The following is a 17,970-nucleotide window of genomic DNA, read 5'->3' as shown; positions in this document are numbered from 1 at the left end:
GTGGATTCACAAGCAGTGAAGCAGGTCTGCAGGTGTCTATTTTTCTCTCCGCCTCTCTTGTCTTCCCTTCCTGTCTCCATTTCTCTCTGTCCTATCCAACGACATCAATAACAACAGCAATAGTAACTACAACAATAAAAAACAACAAAGGCAACTAAATAAAAAAAATAAATATAAAAAAAAAAGGACAATAAAAGTCAGATGGGGGAGTCGGGCTGTAGCGCAGCGGGTTAAGCGCAGGTGGCGCAAAGCACAAGGACTGGCATAAGGATCCCGGTTCAAACCCCGGCTCCCCACCTGCAGGGGAGTCGCTTCACAGGCAGTGAAGCAGGTCTGCAGGTGTCTATCTTTCTCTTCCCCTCTCTGTCTTCCCCCTCCTCTCTCCATTTCTCTCTGTCCTATCCAACAATGGTGACATCAGTAACAACAACAATAATAACTACAACAATTTAAAAAAAAAAAAAAAAGTCAGATAGGGTCAAATAGCCAAAAGGTCAAGCATAAGTAATATTCCACTAGCTTCTATGCTGCCATTTATATAATACCTTTGTTTTGTTCTACAGATAAAGTATTCATATTATCCATTCTTCTAATTGTTTGTAAAGCTTGAAGACAAATTCCACGGTAATAACAGCCACAAATTACTTATTAGGTTCATATGGTGAAAGCCTGGTGAGTAACTAAGGGACTAATTAAGAGGTGTACCAATTTTCTCCAAGGAATTACCTGGAAGCAGTCTCTCTCATGAAGTGGTTTGGATATCTTTCCTTTCCCATTATCACCCATCATCCATTGAAGCAAACTAGCTATTAATTTTTCTCTTTTTAAAATTATGATTATTATTATTTTTACCAGAGCACCGTTCAGTTCTGGCTTACGGTGGTGAGGGGGATTAAACCTAGGACTCTGGAGCCTCAGGCATGAGAGTTTCTTTGCATAACTATTATGCTATCTACCCCTGCCCACTATTAATTTTTCTTTTTTCTTAATTTTTTAAATTTATTATCTATTAATTGGATAGAGGCAGCCTGAAATCAAGAGGGTGATAGAGAGAGACAGAGAGATACCTGCAGCACTGCTTCACCACTCGCTTTCCCCCTGCAGGTGGGGACTGGGGACTCGAACCTGGATCCTTGAGCATTGAAACATGTGTGCTCAACCAGGTGTGCCACCACCTGGCCCCCTACTATTGATTTTCTTCTCCCTGTATAATGCATAGTTTTGCAAATAATCATTCCACATATAAATAAAAGGTTTATTTTAAAAATATTTTTATTCATTGTGTAACAAACAAGATACGGAGAGGAAAATACACAGAGAAGAAGAAAGAGACAGAAGTACCAAAGCATTGCTCAGCTCTGGCTATGGTGGTGATAGGGACTGAGCCTGGGGGACCTTGGAGCCTCAGGTATGGAAGTTTTCTGTATGGCCATTTGTTATCTACTACCCAGGCCAGTTTTATTTTATTTTCATTAGGAGATTAATGGTATGCAGTATAGTTGTCAGCACATGCGTACAGTTTCTTATCTCACCATCATAGGTGTCTGTAAAACTCTCTCACCCCCAACTTAGGTCTTTTTCCAGTCATCATGGAGCAGAATCTGAGAGCCCTGCCCCCTCCTCTCTTTCCCTGTCTTCCTTCTCCAAAGACCTTTGCTTTGATGAAATACACCAAATCAGTCCCAGCCTAGGAATGAATCCAACATACTGAGTTGCTTCCCTAACTTAGCTTTTTATTCTGTTGTTGTTGTTGTTGTTGACAGAGGGAGAAACTGAGAGGAGACATCATAGTACCACTCCACCATCTTTGGAGCTCACTCTGGTAATGTCATGGTGCCAGGGCTCAAGCCCAAGACCTTGCATGGTAAGGTGTACATTCTAGCAGGTAAGCTATCTACCAGCCTAAACAAAAAGTTTAATCTTTAATTAAAGTTAATAAATTATGAAATATTGAAAAACTGAGTATTTCAGAGTATTTTTCCCCCCTTTTTGTTGCCCTAGTTGTTGCAGCCTCGTTGCGGTTATTATTGCCATTGTTGACGTTGCTTTGTTGTTGGATAGGACAGAGAGAAATGGAGAGAGGAGGGGAAGACAGAGAGACAGGGGAGAGAAAGATAAGACACCTGCAGACCTGCTTCACCGCCTGTGAAGCGACGCCCCTGCAGGTGGGGAGCCGGGGGCTCGAACCGGGATCCTTACGCCGGTCCCTGGGCTTTGCGCCACGTGCGCTTAACCCACTGCGCCACCGCCCGACTCCTCAGAGTATTTTTTAATATTATTTGTTCACAATTTCTTTGCTTTTGTCCTCATACCTAGCTTTTTCTGCATTAATGACCTTTCATTTATTTGATAAAACCTCCTCCTAAAATTCTCAATTCACTTTGATAGTTTCATTATACATACACATACATATACTTCATCACATACACACACATTGCCTCCAGGGTTATCGCTGGGGCTCATGCCTGCACTACGAATCTACTGCTCCTGGAAGCCATCTTTTTTCCATTGTTGCTTTGCTGTTGTTGCTGTTATTATTGTTGTTGTTCTTGCTGCTGTTGTTGTTGCTGCTATTGTTGTTGCTGGATAGAACATAGAACAGAAAGAAATGGAAAGAGGAGGGGAAAAGAGGGGGGAGAGAAAGATAAACACCTGCAGACCTACTTCACTGCTTGTGAAGTGGCCCCACAGCAGGTAGGGAGCCGGGGGCTCGAACTGGGATTCTTGCACTTTGCACTATGTGTGGTTAACCTGGTGCATTCTAGTCCAGCCCCTTATATATCATTTTTTTTCATCACTGGGGCTTCACCAGTCTGGGTCAAATTTTTTTCAGACACACAGAGACAGACCCCCCCATAAAAATTTTAAAACAGACAAACATAACAATACTGAAGCTTCCTCCAGTACAATAGCACCCCCATGCAGTTTACTGAGAACTTGAACCTGTGTCACAAGCACATCAAAGCAGGAGCGAGGGGACTGCGCGGTAGCACAGCGGGTTAAGAGCATGTGGCGCAAAGCTCAAGTACTGGCGTAAGGACCCCCACAAGTGGTGAAGCAGGTTTGTAGATCTCGATCTTTCTCTCCCCTCTGTCTTCCCTTGCTGTCCTGATTTCTTTCTATCCTATCCAACAACAGCAACAACAAGGGCAACAAAAATGGGGAACATGGCCTCCAGGAGCAGTGGATTCATGGTACAGGCAAAAAAAATCCTGGAAGCAAAAAGCAGAAGTGATTCTAAATGAGCTATTTTCCTGGCCCCAAAATTTTTAATTACACTTTAACCTTTCTATTCCTTTTTTTTAAAGATTTTATTTATTTATTAATGAGAAAGATAGGAGGAGACAGAGAAAGAACCAGACATCACTCTGGTACATGTGCTGCCGGGGATTGAACTCAGGACCTCATGCTTGAGAGTCCAGTGCTTTATCCACTGCGCCACCTCCCGGACCACAAACCTTTCTATTCCTAAATGGTTCTTCATAACTACTTTGTAACTGCTTAATATCTGATAAAAATTCTCTTTTGTATCTTTAGACGTTTTAAAATTTTATTTATTCTTTTTTTGACTAGAGAGAGAAATTGAGAGGGAAGGGGGAAATAGAGAGGAAGAGAAAAGACACTGCAGCACTGCTTTGCCCCTTGCGAAGTATCTTCCACTGCAAGTGGGAACTGGGGACTTTAACCCAGGCCATTCGTCATGGTAGCATGCATGGTCTACCAGGTGTGCCACCACTCTGGCCCCTTTTATTTTAATTAATTAACTAGTTAATTAATTAAAATTAAGCAGAGCACTGCTCAATTCTGACTTCTGGTGATGCAGGAAAGTGAATCTGGGATGTCAAGAGTTTCAGGCACTAAAGTCCTTTAGCATAGCCAGTATGCTGTCTCCTCTCTTAATTTAATTCCTCCCCCCTCCCCCAATTTTTAAAAAGGTTTATTTATTAATGATATAGAGGAGAGAATGAACCAGAGTTTCACTCTGGTACACAATGCCAGGAATCAAACTTGGGACCTCATGCTTGAGAGTCCAATATTTTATCCACTGGGCCACTGTATCTTTAGATTTAATTGCTGTAGTCAAAGAGATACATAATGGTTAGGCAAAAGGCTTTCATGCCTGAGACTCCAAAGCTGTATGTTCAATCCCCCACACCAACATAAACCAGAGCTGTGTAGTAGTCTGGTAAAATATATTATAATAATAATAACAATAATAATAATATAAGTATGGGGCCAGGTGGTGGCTACCTGGCTAAGCGCACACATTACAGTGTTCAAGGACCCAGGTTCAAGCCCCTGGTCCCCATCTGCAGGGGGAAAGCTTCACAAGTGGTGAAGCAGGGCTTCAGTTGTCTCTCTGTCTCTTTCCCTCTATCTCCCCCTCTCTTCTCAGTTTCTCTCTGTACCAAATAAATAAATAAAATTTAAAATAATAATATAAATGCTATAAAGAAATATCTGTTCAGGCATGGGAGATTATATAGCAGGTAGAGTGACAGACTTGCATTATGAAATCCTGATCTTAATCCCCAGTGCACATATGCAGAGTGATGTCTTAATAATTTCTCTCATAAATAAATAAATCATATATATATATATATATATATATATATATATATATATAATAGTAGTTCACTGAATAGTGAGCATACTTTACTATGCATTCAGCCCACATTCTAATCCAGTCCCCACCAACCTGGATGAAGCATCAGTGCTATGGTGTTCACTGTTTGTGAAGCTTCCAGTCTGCAGGTATGGCCCTTACAAGTGTTAACATGTGCTCATTAGCCCTGCCCCCAAGATTGACTCTCTCTCTCTCTTGGATTTACTTATTTATGAGAGAGGGAGAGAACCAGAGAATCACTCGCACATGTGACACTGAGGATCAAACATGGGACCTCATGCTTGAGAACTAGCCCATTACCCACTGTGCCACCCTCAAAGTAGAGAGAGAAAGACACTACTTTGCCACATGTGAGAAGTTTTTCTGGGAAGTGTGTGTGTGTGTGTGTGTGTGTGTGTGTGTGTGTGTGTGTCAGAGACTGACTAACCAGGTGAGCTAATTAAGAGGAGCTGAGAAAGTAGCTCAGCTTGTTAGAGTATCAATTTGAATGCCTGAAGCCCCAAAGATCACAGGTTCAATCCCCAGCACCACCTTATTATAGCGTTGACCAGTGCTCTGGTACTCTCTTCCCTCTCATCTCTCTCCTTCATAATAAATAAATCATATATATATATATATATATATATATATATAATAAAATTTAGAGTGATTAAAAATTTTTTAAAAAAGAAAGGAGTCAGTTGGGAAAAAAAAGTTCTCATAGGCAAGTGAAAGTTTCCCTGAAATAGGAATGAGGGAACAAGAGCTGAAGAGGTAGAATTAGTACTGTGGCTTAAGACACAATTCATAGAGCAATTGAAGAATGCTACTTCCATTGACAGAGATTTAAAATGATGACTCAGTTTCCTCCTTGAACTGCCAATTAAAGTTTAAGACAGGCTGGGAGTATGCATCGACCTGTCAATGCCCATGTTCAGCGGGGAAACAATTACAGAAGCCAGACCTTCCACCTTCTGCATCCCACAATGACCTTGGGTCCATACTCCCAGAGGGTTTAAGAATAGGAAAGCTATCAGGGGAAGGGATGGGATATGGAGTTCTGGTGGTGGGAATTGTGTGGAGTTGTATCCCTCTTTATCTTTATTTTATTTTATTTTTTATTATTATTATTTTTTAAAATTTATTTTACTTATTTATTCCCTTTTGTTGCCTTTGTTGTTTTATTGTTGTAGTTATTATTGTTGTTGTCGTTGTTGGATAGGACAGAGAGAAATGGAGAGAGGAGGGGAAGACAGAGAGGAGGAGAGAAAGATAGACACCTGCAGACCTGCTTCACCGCCTGTGAAGGGACTCCCCTGCAGGTGGGGAGCCAGGGTTTGAACCGGGATCCTTATGCCGGTCCTTGTGCTTTGCGCCACCTGCGCTTAACCCGCTGCGCTACAGCCCGACTCCCTTATTTTATTATTTTATTTATAAAAAGAAAGCACTGACAAAACCATAGGACAAAAGGTTTGGTCAATATTTCCTTTTTATAAATAAATAAATAAATAAACAGGTTTAAGACCCAGATAACACCAATATCCAACTGCAATTCTTACCTTCAAACATATTGTCTGTCAAAATACACTCTCACTAGAAATGGAGAGGAAAAGATTAGATTCCACTCTCTCTAAGTGGAAAAAGTAACTTCTGGGACAAGGGAGGGAGATGGTATAGTGGTTATGAAAAGGTCATGTCTGAAGCTCTGAGGTCCCAAGTTCAATCCCAGGCACCACCACAAACCAGAGCTAAACAGTGCTCTGGTTTAAAGAAGGAAGAGGCAGAGGAGGAAGAAAGGAAGGAAATGTGGCTTCTGTAGAGCCATGAAATCACACAAGACCCCAACTCTGAAGGAAAAAAAAAAGTGTTGAGATTTAGGAAAAGTTTTTTTTTCCCCTATTTTCATGTCTGCATTTTCCATATTTTCTATAATGAATATAAATTATTTGTGCAACAACACAAGTATATATTAAAACATAAAACAGGAGTTAGGCAGTGGTGCACCTGGTAGAGCACACAAAGTACAGTGTGCAAGGACCTGGGTTCAAGGCCCTGGGCCTCACCTACAAGTGGAGAGCTGCACAAAAAGTGACGGGGAGTGGTCTGGGAGGTGGCGCAATGGATAATGCATTAGACTCTCAACCATGAGGTCCTGAGTTCAATCCCTGGCAGTATATGTACCAGAGTGATGTCTGGTTCTTTCTCTCTCTCCTATCCCTCTCATTAATAAATAAATAAAATTAAAAAAAAATTTGATGGGGGCCAGGTGGTAGCGCAGCAGGTTAAGCACACATGGCACAAAGCGCAAGGTGCAAGGGTCCTGGTTCAACCCCTGGCTCCCCACCTGCAGGGGGTCACTTCACAAGTGGTGAAGCAGGTCTGCAGGTGTTTTATCTTTCTCTCCTCCTCTCTGTCTTCCCATCTTCTCTCGATTTCTCTCTGTCCTAACCAACAACAACAACAGTAATGACAACAATAACAACAACGATAAACAACAAGGGCAACAAAATGGAAAAAATGGCCTCCGGGAGCAATGGATTCATAGTGCAAGCACTGAGCCCCAGTGACAACCCTGGAGGCAAATAAATAAATATGTGAAACAGTGCTGCAGGTGTCTCTCTCTCCCCCTTCCATCTCAATTTCTCTGTTTCTATCCAAATAATACACTGTTCTTTAAAAAAATATTTTAAAGTGTGGTCCAGGAGGTGGTTCAGTGGATGAAGCATTGGATTCTCAAGCATGAGGCAGCAGCACATGTACCAGAATGATGTCTGGTTCTTTCTCTCCTCATCTTTCTCATAAATAAATAAAGATCTTTTTAAAATATTATAAAATCATAATTTCATGTAATTGTACATGGCACAGTGATTGAACTCTGGACTGAGAGCATGAGGCCATGAGTTTAATCCTTGGTACCAATATACCAGAGTGTTGCTCTGGTCTCCTTTTCTTTACTTACCTGTCTCTTGTGAAATAAGTAAAACAAATATTTAAAAAAACAATCAGTCCGGGAGGTGGCACAGTGGATAAAGCATTGGACTCTAAGCATAAGTAAAACAAATATTTAAAAAACATTACCCAACAAGGGCAACAAAAGAGAATAAATAAATAAATTATATATATATATATATTACCAATGAGGGAACAGGTGGTGATGCACCCGGTTAAGCACACATACCACCATAGCAAGGACCCGGGTTCAAACCACAGCTCCCCACCTGCAGGGAGGATGCTTCACAAGCAGGTCTCTAGGAGTCTTTCTCTCACCCTCTCTATCTCCCCTCCTCTCTCAATTTCTCTTTGTCCTGTCAAATAAAATGCAAAAGTAAAACAAATGGAAAAAATGGCTGCCAGTAGCAGTGGATTTGTAGTGCTGGCACCAAGTCCCAGCAATGAACCTGGTGGCAATAAAACAACATATATATATATATAATGTAGTGCAGGAGAAATAGCATAACAGTTATGCAAAACAGACTCTAATGCCTGAGGCTCCAAAGTCCCAGGTTCAATCCCCCACCACTACCACCACAAGCCAGAGCTAAGCAGTGCTCTGGTAACAACAACCAAAAAGAAATAAATAAAAGAAAAGAAAAAAGAAAAAAATATATTGCCAATGTAATCTGTGACATTTAAAGTCTTATGCCTGATCAATTTTTGTTAGTACAGAAGCTATGGGGGGGGGCCAGGTGGAGGGGCACCTGGTTGAGTGCAGTTACAGTGCACAAGGACCCCGGTTTGAGCCACTGGTCCCCACCTGCAGGGGGGAAGCTTTGCAAATGGTGAAGCAGTGCTGCAAGTGTCTTTCTGTCTCTCTTCCTATTTTCCCTTTCCCTCTCAATTTCTGTGTCTATCCAGTAAATAAAGATAATTACATTTTTATTAAAATGACATTTTATAAAATAATAAATTTAATTTTAAAAATTAAAGAAGCTATGATACTATGTCAAATTTTAGACTGTTACTTCCTATAGTTGCTGCCTGGGAGGTAGCTCCGTGGTTAAAGTATTGGACTCTCAGCATGAGGTCCCCAGCTCCAGACATATCATCACATTTACCATAGTGATGTTCTGGTTCTCTCTCTTCTGCTCTTCTCATTAATAATAATAATAATAATGCCCTTTACAAATCTAATAATTTATCATTTCAAATATCAGCAAATTCCAAACAAGTTAACCTAGCTTAACATTCATCTCTAAAGAAGTGAAAAAAAATGAAATAATCCTATTTCACATTTTTTTAAATTTTTTTAAATATTTATTTATTCCCTTTTGTTGCCCTTGTTTTATTGTGTAGTTATTATTCTTGTTGTCTTCGTTGTTGGATAGGACAGAGAGAAATGGAGAGAGAAGGGGAAGACAGGGGGAGAGAAAGACAGACACCTGCAGACCTGCTTCACCGCTTGTGAAGGGACTCCTCTGCAGGTGGGGAGCCAGGGGCCTGGAACCGGGATTCTTATGCTGGTCCTTGTGTTTTGCGCCACATGCGCTTAACCTGCTGCACTACCGCCCGACTCCCCCTATTTCACACTTTTTAAATTTACTTATTTTCCCTTTTGTTGCCCTTGTTTTTTGTTGTTGTAGTTATTATTGTTGTTGTTATTGCTGTCTTTGTTGTGAGATGGGGCAGAGAGAAATGGAGAGAGGAGGGGAAGACAGAGAGGGGGAGAGAAAGACACTTGAAGACCTGCTTCACCGCTTGTGAAGCAAATCTCATGCAGGTGGTGAGCCAGGGGCTCGAACTGGGATCCTTTTGCCGGTCCTTGTGCTTTGCGCCACGTGTGCTTAACCCGCTGCGCTACTGCCTGACTCCTCCACTTCACATTTTTTATGCATCATGCTTGAAGTTAAGTAAAAACATAATAAGAGGTAATAATGTCATTCCCCTGCTGCTGGGGAAATTAAAAGGTTAATTATCTAGGATCCTTGTGAAATATGTTTTTTCTTCTGTCATATACGATTTTTTTTTATCTTGGGAAATGCATGTGTCATTGTTAGGTGCAGGGTGGAGCTGAAAAAATAATAAACCAGGTGCACAGGTAGCAGTCTACAGAACTAAGACTTCCCGACCCAATCTAGTCCAAATCCTTTTTTTTTTCTTTTTTCATTTTAAGAGTTATTCACATTTGAAAAAGACAGAGAGCATAACTGTTCTTCTTCTTCTTCTTCTAGCGTTTGCCAGCATAACTGTGATGCAAAGAAACTCTCATGCCAGAAGCTCCAAAGTCCCAGGTTCAATCCCCCGCACCACTGTAAACCAAAGCTAACCACTGTTCTGGTCAAAACAAAACAGAACAAAAGAAAAATGAAAAGGACAGAGAAAGAGAAAAGCAGAGCACCACTCCCGCACAGGTGCCACTAGGGATCGAACTCGCGACCTCATGCAGATCTCATGCAGACTCAAAGCTCTGCCCAGGCGCCACCTCCCAGGCAATCAGCCCAAACTCTTTAATAGTGACCTTGGGAAGTCTCCCGGATCTGGCACTCGACTTCTCTCTGTTCTCCATCTGCGCGCGGAGTGGGGGCGGGCGGTGGGCCGGGCCCAGGGCTGCAGAAACCCGGCCGCCGGCTGCACTGTCCAGGCTCGCGCAGCGCCCGGAGCCCGCGGCTTCGCTCCGGATCCCCGCAGCGCTCAGCCCCTCCCCGGCTCGGCCAAGCAGCCTGCTGCCCGCGCTCCTCCTATGAGAGAGTCACCTCCTATGCTCCCCCGCTTGTGCTCGCTGATAAGAAAGGACCTGGGGAGCCTCCCTCCACCCCCCACCCCCCCGAGAAATGCTGTCAGACCCTGCTTCGTTCTCACCTTGCTCTTTCCTCCAGGGAAGCCCAGACACCCAGCGATCTCCACTTGGGCTCGGTCTCAAGACTCCCTTCCCCTCTCTCCCGGGGAGCCAGCCCACTGTCACATACACCCATTTGCCCGCAAGCTCTCGAGCATTTCCACCGACTGACTGCCTTTCACCCAACTGCAAAGACCCTCCGCTCCAGACGCGAAAATAAGGCTCCCCCACCACCGCCATTGCGTTCAGGGGGACCCCGTCTCACCTCCGCGGTGAGAGATGTGTTTACTGAGGAATCGCTGCTTCTTCCTCCGGTGCAGCAAGGTCGGGTACTTGAGCAACAAGAATGAGGTCACCAAGTACCCTCCCAGGGTGGAGAGGAGGTAAAAGGCTGCGGTGGACGACATTTCAGCCTCCGTGTGGGACGTCCCCCAGCACCCGGCTCTCCGGACTCCGCCGCGGCGGCCGCAACGGCCTCGGCAGCTGCTCGAGATGTGCTCGCCCCCAGCCGGTGCCGGCGGAGCAGCGCACTTGCCGGCGCTGACCCACCACGCAGGCGCGGCGCCCTTCGCGCTCCCGCAACAAAGGGGCTCCCGCACGCAGGCGCGTTCCGGCTGCTAGCAAGGGACCCGCCGAGATCCTGGAGCAAGCACTTGTCACCTAGTTTTGTACTTTCCAAGCGGGCGCTTCCCAGGGTCTCTACACCGCACTGAGGCGAAAGCTTGGGAACCGGTCAGTGCCTTTGCCATCGCTCAGGCCAATAGAAAGATATGACGTAGTTAGAAAAATCTCTGTCAAAAAGCCAAGATCCCAGGGCACGATTTAGCCCCCCTACTCTAGGATGAGGGGAATTAACCGAGGGGAAGGGTTAACGCTAACACAAGTAACACACTCATCCACTTGTCAAGGCTAGAGAATTATTACTATTGAACACATCATAAAGATGTTAGCTCGTATGATATTTGAGGAATGGACTCACATCTTTTCACTGAAAATTCAGTTCCCATGTCTTTTACACAATAGGCACTCCGAAATACTTGTTTGTGAAACCATTCAAGATGAGGTAAGAGGGGCCAGGTAGTGGCTCACCTGATGTAGCACACACACGTTACCATGCGCAAAGACCTAAGGTTCAAGCTCCCAGTCCCTAACTGCAAGGATTAAGTTTCATCAAATAGTTTCTACTTAGACCTAGATACCCTCCTCACCCACTTCCTATCTTACTTCCCTCAGTCACTCTAAGGCTACCCTTGTCAGATAAAGTAAGGACTACAAAAGCTGGATAAGGGCAAGAGACTGGCATACTTCAGGGATTCCTGGGATTCCCACTTAGATGTGATGGACCTAAGAGCTCTAGCAGATGCCTCTCTCCACTATCGCTGGTCATCTCCATCAGGAAAAGCGTTCTGGACACACATGTGGTCCTCTCCGGACCTTGCATTCAGTGTGGAACAATAATGGTCAGGACTGCCCCCCTCTCTGAAGAGAGGCTGGTTCAATATGCTCTGCCACTTGAGAAAGACTGGTCCTGAAATTAGTGCAACCTAGAATGTTCCTAGCCATGAGCACAGAATATGAGCTCAGACCTACAGGGATGCAGAGGCTACACAGACTTCTGTGCTTAATATGAGTCCCAGGTCAGATCAATGGGGATTACAGTTAGTAGTATTTATATAATTTTCCCATATTTTGGAGCTACTTTCTTTCCTGATCCAGCTTTCTAGTCTTATTTCCAACTCTGACACCATCTCCCCAGACAATACCTTTAGCCCACCTGCATGTTAGCTGTCAGGCTCAGGCAAAAATTGGTAAAGTCATGGACCCCTTGGAATATACCTACAATAAACTCCCTATATTTTTCCAAAATGGACACGCCAAATCTCATCTGCTCTACCTTTAGGTTCCTGGTTATTAAACAATTTGTTCTGCTTTATATCTTAATGATTTTCAGTCACCAATTTACAGATGCTACCATGACACCAATCTGACTTCCCTGGGCAGATGACTTCACCAATCTGTTCTGGAACCCCACCTGTCCAGAGCCCTGCCCCACTAAGGAAAGACAGAAATAGGCTGGGACTATGGATCGACCTATCAATGCCCATGTCCAATACAGAATCAATTACAGAAGCCAGACCTCCCACCTTCTGCTCCCCAAAATGATCCTGGGTCCATACTGTCAGAGGGATAAAGAAAGAATAGCAGTTTCCAATGGAGGGGATGGGCTGTGTAATACTGGTGGTGGGAATTGTGTGGAATCGTACCCCTCTAATCCAACAGACTTGTTGACCATAATTGAATTGTTTAAATAGTTTTTTAAATATTTATTTATTCCCTTTTGTTGCCCTTGTTTTATTGTTGTAGTTATTATTGTTGTTATTGATGTCGTTGTTGTTGGATAGGACAGAGAGAAATGGAGAAAGGTGGGGAAGACAGAGGGGGCGAGAAAGACAACTAACAGACCTGCTTCACAGCTTGTGAAGTGACTCCTCTGTAGGTGGGGAGCCGGGGGCTCGAACCGGGATTTTTTAAAATTATTTATTTATTTATTTATTCTTTTTGTTGCCCTTGTTGTTGTTTTTTATTGTTGTAGTTATTATTGATGTCATTGTTGTTGGATAGAACAGAGAGAAATGGAGAGAGGAGGGGAAGACAGACACCTGCAGACCTGCTTCACCGCCTATGAAGTGACTCCCCTACAGGTGGGGAGCCGGGGCTCGAACCGGAATCCTTCCACTGGTCCTTGTGCTTAGCGCCACCTGCGCTTAACCCGCTGCGCTACCGCCGGACTCCCGAACCGGGATTTTTATGTCGGTCCTTGAGCTTTGTGCCATATGCGCCTAACCCCTTGCTCTACCGCCCGACTCCCGACCATAACTGGATTTTAAAAAATTCCTGAGAGGTGATGCAGAGCTGCAGATGTCTCTCTGCATCTCTACCTCCCCCTTTCCCTTTTAATATCTCTCAGTCCCTGTCCAAAATAAGTAAATAAATAAAACTTTCATTTTATTCAATTGGACAGAGAGAAATTGAGAGGAGTGTAGGAGATAAGACCCCAGGTTCACTCCCCAGCATCACCATAAGGCAGAGCTGAACAGCGCTCTGATAAAAGGAAAAAAAACAAAATCAAGGAAGAGATAGGGAGAGAAAGGGGCCAGGCGATGGCACCCTTGGTTAAGCTCACACTACAGTTCAAGCCTCTGGTTCCCACCTGCAGGGGGGAAAGGGTCATGAGTGGTCAAGTAGCACTACAGGTGTCTCTCTGTCTCTCTCTCCCTCTCTATCTGCCCGTTCCCTCTCAATTTCTGTCTCTATCCAATAATAAATAGATATATTTTTAAAAAGAGTGGTCTGGGGGGGCCGGGTGGTGGCGCACCTGGTTGAGCGCACGGGCTACAATGTGCAAGGACTGAGGATCGAGTCCCGGTCCCCACCTGCAGGGGGGAAAGCTTCACTAATGGTGAAACAGGGCTGCAGGTGACTCTCTGTCTCTCTTCCTCTCTATCACCCCTTCCCTCTTGATTTCTGGCTGTCTCTATCCAATAAATAAATAAAGATAATTTTTAAAAAAAGAGTGGTCTGGGAAATAGTGCAAGGGATAAAGCACTGGACTTACAAGTACGAGGTCCTGCGTTCAATCTCCTGCAACATATGTACCAGAGTGATGTCTGGTTCTTTCTCTCTCTTTATCTTATCTTCTTTATGAATAAATACAATCTTGAGAGAGGGAGAGGGAGAGGGAGAGGGCAAAGGAGAGGGAGGGAGAGGGAGAGACCTGCAGATCAGCTTCACTGCCTGTGAAGCATCGCCCCTGCAGGTGGGGAGCAGGGGGGGTCTGAGGGGACCGAACCCAGGTCCTTGCGCATAGTACTATGTGCATTTAAACGGGTGCGCCACCGCCCAGCCTTCCTAAATAAGTTATTTTAAAGAAAAAAAAAATTTAAGGGGGCTGGGCGCTGGCGCACCGGGTTAAGCACACATAGTACAAAGCGCAAGGACCAGCGTAAGGATCCCTGGTTCCAGCTCCCCGCTCCCCACCTACAGGGGGCGGTGCTTCACAGGCGGTGAAGCAGGTCTGCGGGAGTCTATCTTTCTCCCCCCCTGTCTTTCCCTCTTCTCTCAATTTCCCTGTCCTATCAAAAAAAAAAAAAAAGGAATAAAATGGCCTCCAGGGTCGGTGGATTCGGGTAGTGCTAGTACAGAGCCCCAGCGATAACCTTTTGAGACAGAAAAAAAAAAAAAAAAGAATGAGATAAGATTATCAGTTAAAAAAAAAAAAACTTTGGAAAAGAAGATACCGAATTTCAGAATGCCCAACAAATTTCCCTCTTTTAGAAGCATTTCAAATTATTAAGGAGTTGGTTAGCTAGCTCACCTAGGAGGGTACCTGCTTCACCATGCCCACATGCCCCTTGGGAGTACTAGAACTCTGAGGGAAGTTTTGGTGCTGAGGTGTCTCTTCCAACTCCTCTCTCTCTTCTCCCTCTTTACCTCATAAAGTTAGTTGGGGCAATGAAGCCACTGCCACAACCACAAAACAAAAGTTAAAGTCTTACCAGTAAAAGAATTAGGCTAAGGCTAACAAACTTGGCCTACAAAGCAAATCTCAGTAATTTATCTTGGTTTTGTTTTTTTCCACCAGAGTTATTACAGGAGCTTGGTATCTGCATGGTTCCACAGTTCCCAGAATCCTCATCACCTCCCTCATTTTTTAAAAAAAGATTTTTATTTATTTATGAGAAAGATAGGCGAGAAAGAACCAGACATCACTATGGTACATGTGCTGCCAGGGATTGAATTCAGGACCTCACACTTGAGAATCTAATGCTTTATCTACTGTGCCAACTCTTGGAACACTTTTTTTTTTTAACAAGAGCACTGCTCAGCTCTGGTTTATGGTGGTGTGGGAGACTGAACCTGGGACTTTGTAGCCTCAGGCATGAGAGCTTTATGCATAACCATTATGCTATCTCCCCTCCCTTTTTTATTTATTGACTGGAGACAGAAATTGAGAGGGACAGGGAAGATACAGATGGAGAGACCTGCAGCACTATTTTACCACTTGTAAAGCTTTCCCCCTGCAACTTTTTTTTTTTTTTTTTTTTAATGGATAGAGGCAGAGAGAGTGAAAGAAAGAGACCACAGGCACCAAAACTTCTTTCCGCAGACCAGCTTCAAACTTGGGACAGTACACTATCCAAGTGAACTATTCCCCCCAGCCCTGATAGCAGTTTTTCTTGAAATTTGACAACTGATTATAGTTAAGTATATGAGATATAGCAGCAGGAAAAAAAGTCTATATAACTAAAAATACTAAGAATTTTAAATATAGAGGTACCTGTGACTTAGCTGATAGAACCCTGAATTTAGAATCCAGATAGCTATCCTGTTGTTAGGAGAAGCCATAGATTAGGCTTCAACACCTAATGTACAGATGAAGTCAAACACAGCAGCATTTGTGGTTAGAGAGATATTTACTTAGAACTAACCAAAGTGATAATTGAAAATTAAAATCTCTCACATCTACTGTATATTAGAAACAAAAGAAATGTCCTCTTTAGGGCTAAGGAATGAAGAGTTTCAGGGAAGAAAAAATGGGAAATCTTGTCTCTTTGCATAACCAGTATGCTATCTACCCCTGCCTAAATTTTTATTTACTTTTATTATTGGATAGAGACAGAGAGAAATTGAAAGGAAGACGGAGAGGGAGAGTGGTCCAGGAGGTGGCTCAGTGGGTAAGGCACCAAACTTTCAAGCATGAGATCCCAAGTTCAATCCCAAGCAGTACATGTACCAGAGTGATGTCTGGTTCTTTCTCTGTCTTCCTGTCTTTCTCATTAATAAGTACATAAAATCCTTAAAAAGAGAGAGACCTGCAGCTCTGCTTCACCAGTCATGAAGCTTTCCTCCTGCAGGTGGGGACCAGGGGCTTAAACCTAGGTTCTTGCACACTGTAATCTGTGTGCTTAACCAGGTGTGTCACCACCTGCCCCCTTTTTTAAACTTAAAATTTTTTTTACTTATTTATTCCCTTTTGTTGCCCTTGTTGTTATTGATATTGTTGTTGGATAGGACAGAGAGAAATGGAGAGAGGAGGGGAAGACAGAGAGGGAAACATAGACCTGCAGACCTGCTTCACCACTTATGAAGCTACCCCCCTGCAGGTGAGCCAGGAAATCAAACCGGGATTCTTAATGCTTTGCGCCCCCTGCGCTTAACCTGCTACCCTACTACCCAACTCCCTGTTTAAAAAGATTTGTTTATCTATGAGACAGAGGAGATAGAGAACCAGAGCATCACTCAGGACACAAACACTGTTGTGTCTGACTTCCAACTGTACTTATATCCAGTTCCTTTTTACATTCCTGACAATGAGTTGCCATTGCAATGAAAGCTAAAACAATCAAGATAAGAAACACAAGAATGGAACCAAATGTTCTGGGAAAACCAAAATTTGACTTTTAGTAAGGAAAAAGAGGAATTTATTCACTTAGGGTTAAAAGCTGAAGGATGAGAATGAGAGCTGAATCAGGCGAAAAAGCAACATTGTTGAAGAAATGGCTGGTTTTTACAAGGAATTTTTAAGTAAAAATTTGCAGAAGCATATGTATTAACAGACTGGTACAAGTGCAGTTTTTCCAAGCTTCTTTATGGGAAAAGTGGCTCTGAATGTACAGCAAACTTTGACCTAAGTCTTAGACCAACAACTTGAAGTGATCACACACCCTGCCACATGGAGACCCACACCTTTACAGTGGCTCTTGGCTAGTTTCAGAGCAGGGTGAGCTGAGATACACAGGTGAGAGCACGCTGGGAGAGTGGGGCACCTGCTATTGGCCATGTGGCTCTATCCTGATTGGATTCCCAAGCTGGTTCTAGGTTCAGAAAGCAACAGTGAGTACAGTCATGTGCCCAATATCTGTTTATCACAGCACCTTGAAATAAAACAACATAAAAGTATGAAGTTATGCAGCTTGAGTGACGGATAGTGGATAGTGTTGTACTTTCAGGCCTGGGTTCAGTCCCCAGCACTGTATGTACACTGGTTCTCTTTTTTCCTCTTTCAGAAATACACCTTATGGGGGTCAGGCAGTAGTGCAGTGGATTAAGTGTACATGGCGCAATGTGCAAGGACTGGCGTAAGAATACTCGTTCTAGCCCCCGGCTTCCCACCTGCAGGAGGGTCGCTTCATGGGAGGTGAAACAGATCTGCATGTGTCTTTCTCTTCCCCCTGTCTCTCCTCCTCTCGATTTCTCTGTCCTATCCAACAACAACAGCATTGACAACAGTAATAATTGTTATATAATATATAATAATTGTTATATAATTATTATATAACGACAAGGGCAACAAAATGGGAAAAATGGCCTTAAGGAGCAGTGGATTTGTAGTGCAGGCACTGAGCCCCAGCAATAACCCTGGAGGCCAAAAAAAATACACCTTAAATATATATATGGTAACAAAATAATCAAATTCATGTACCAGAGTTCTAAGTCAAATACAGGACAAATATGAGCAGTTAAATTTTCATGAGATTACCAGGTACCCTATTGAATTCTCTTGTTTTCGGGAACAAAATTAAGAAACCTA

At 43.5% G+C, this 17,970-nt stretch overlaps 1 protein-coding gene across 1 annotated transcript in view; it reads right to left on the bottom strand.

The window, feature by feature from the left end:
- The window catches only part of GDPD1 (glycerophosphodiester phosphodiesterase domain containing 1), a 64,832-nt gene extending 53,913 nt beyond the window's left edge, over positions 1-10,919 (bottom strand). The window contains exon 1 of the mRNA XM_007533649.3: positions 10,645-10,919. Coding sequence (XP_007533711.1) covers positions 10,645-10,786 — 142 coding nt within the window. The 5' untranslated portion in view covers positions 10,787-10,919. The remainder of the gene's footprint in view (positions 1-10,644) is intronic.
- Positions 10,920-17,970: the final 7,051 nt, after the last annotated feature.

This window comes from Erinaceus europaeus, chromosome 12 (genome assembly GCF_950295315.1).
Source record: "Erinaceus europaeus chromosome 12, mEriEur2.1, whole genome shotgun sequence".
NCBI classification, from domain to species: domain Eukaryota; kingdom Metazoa; phylum Chordata; class Mammalia; order Eulipotyphla; family Erinaceidae; genus Erinaceus; species Erinaceus europaeus.
This window is presented reverse-complemented; position numbering and strand designations above follow the sequence as displayed.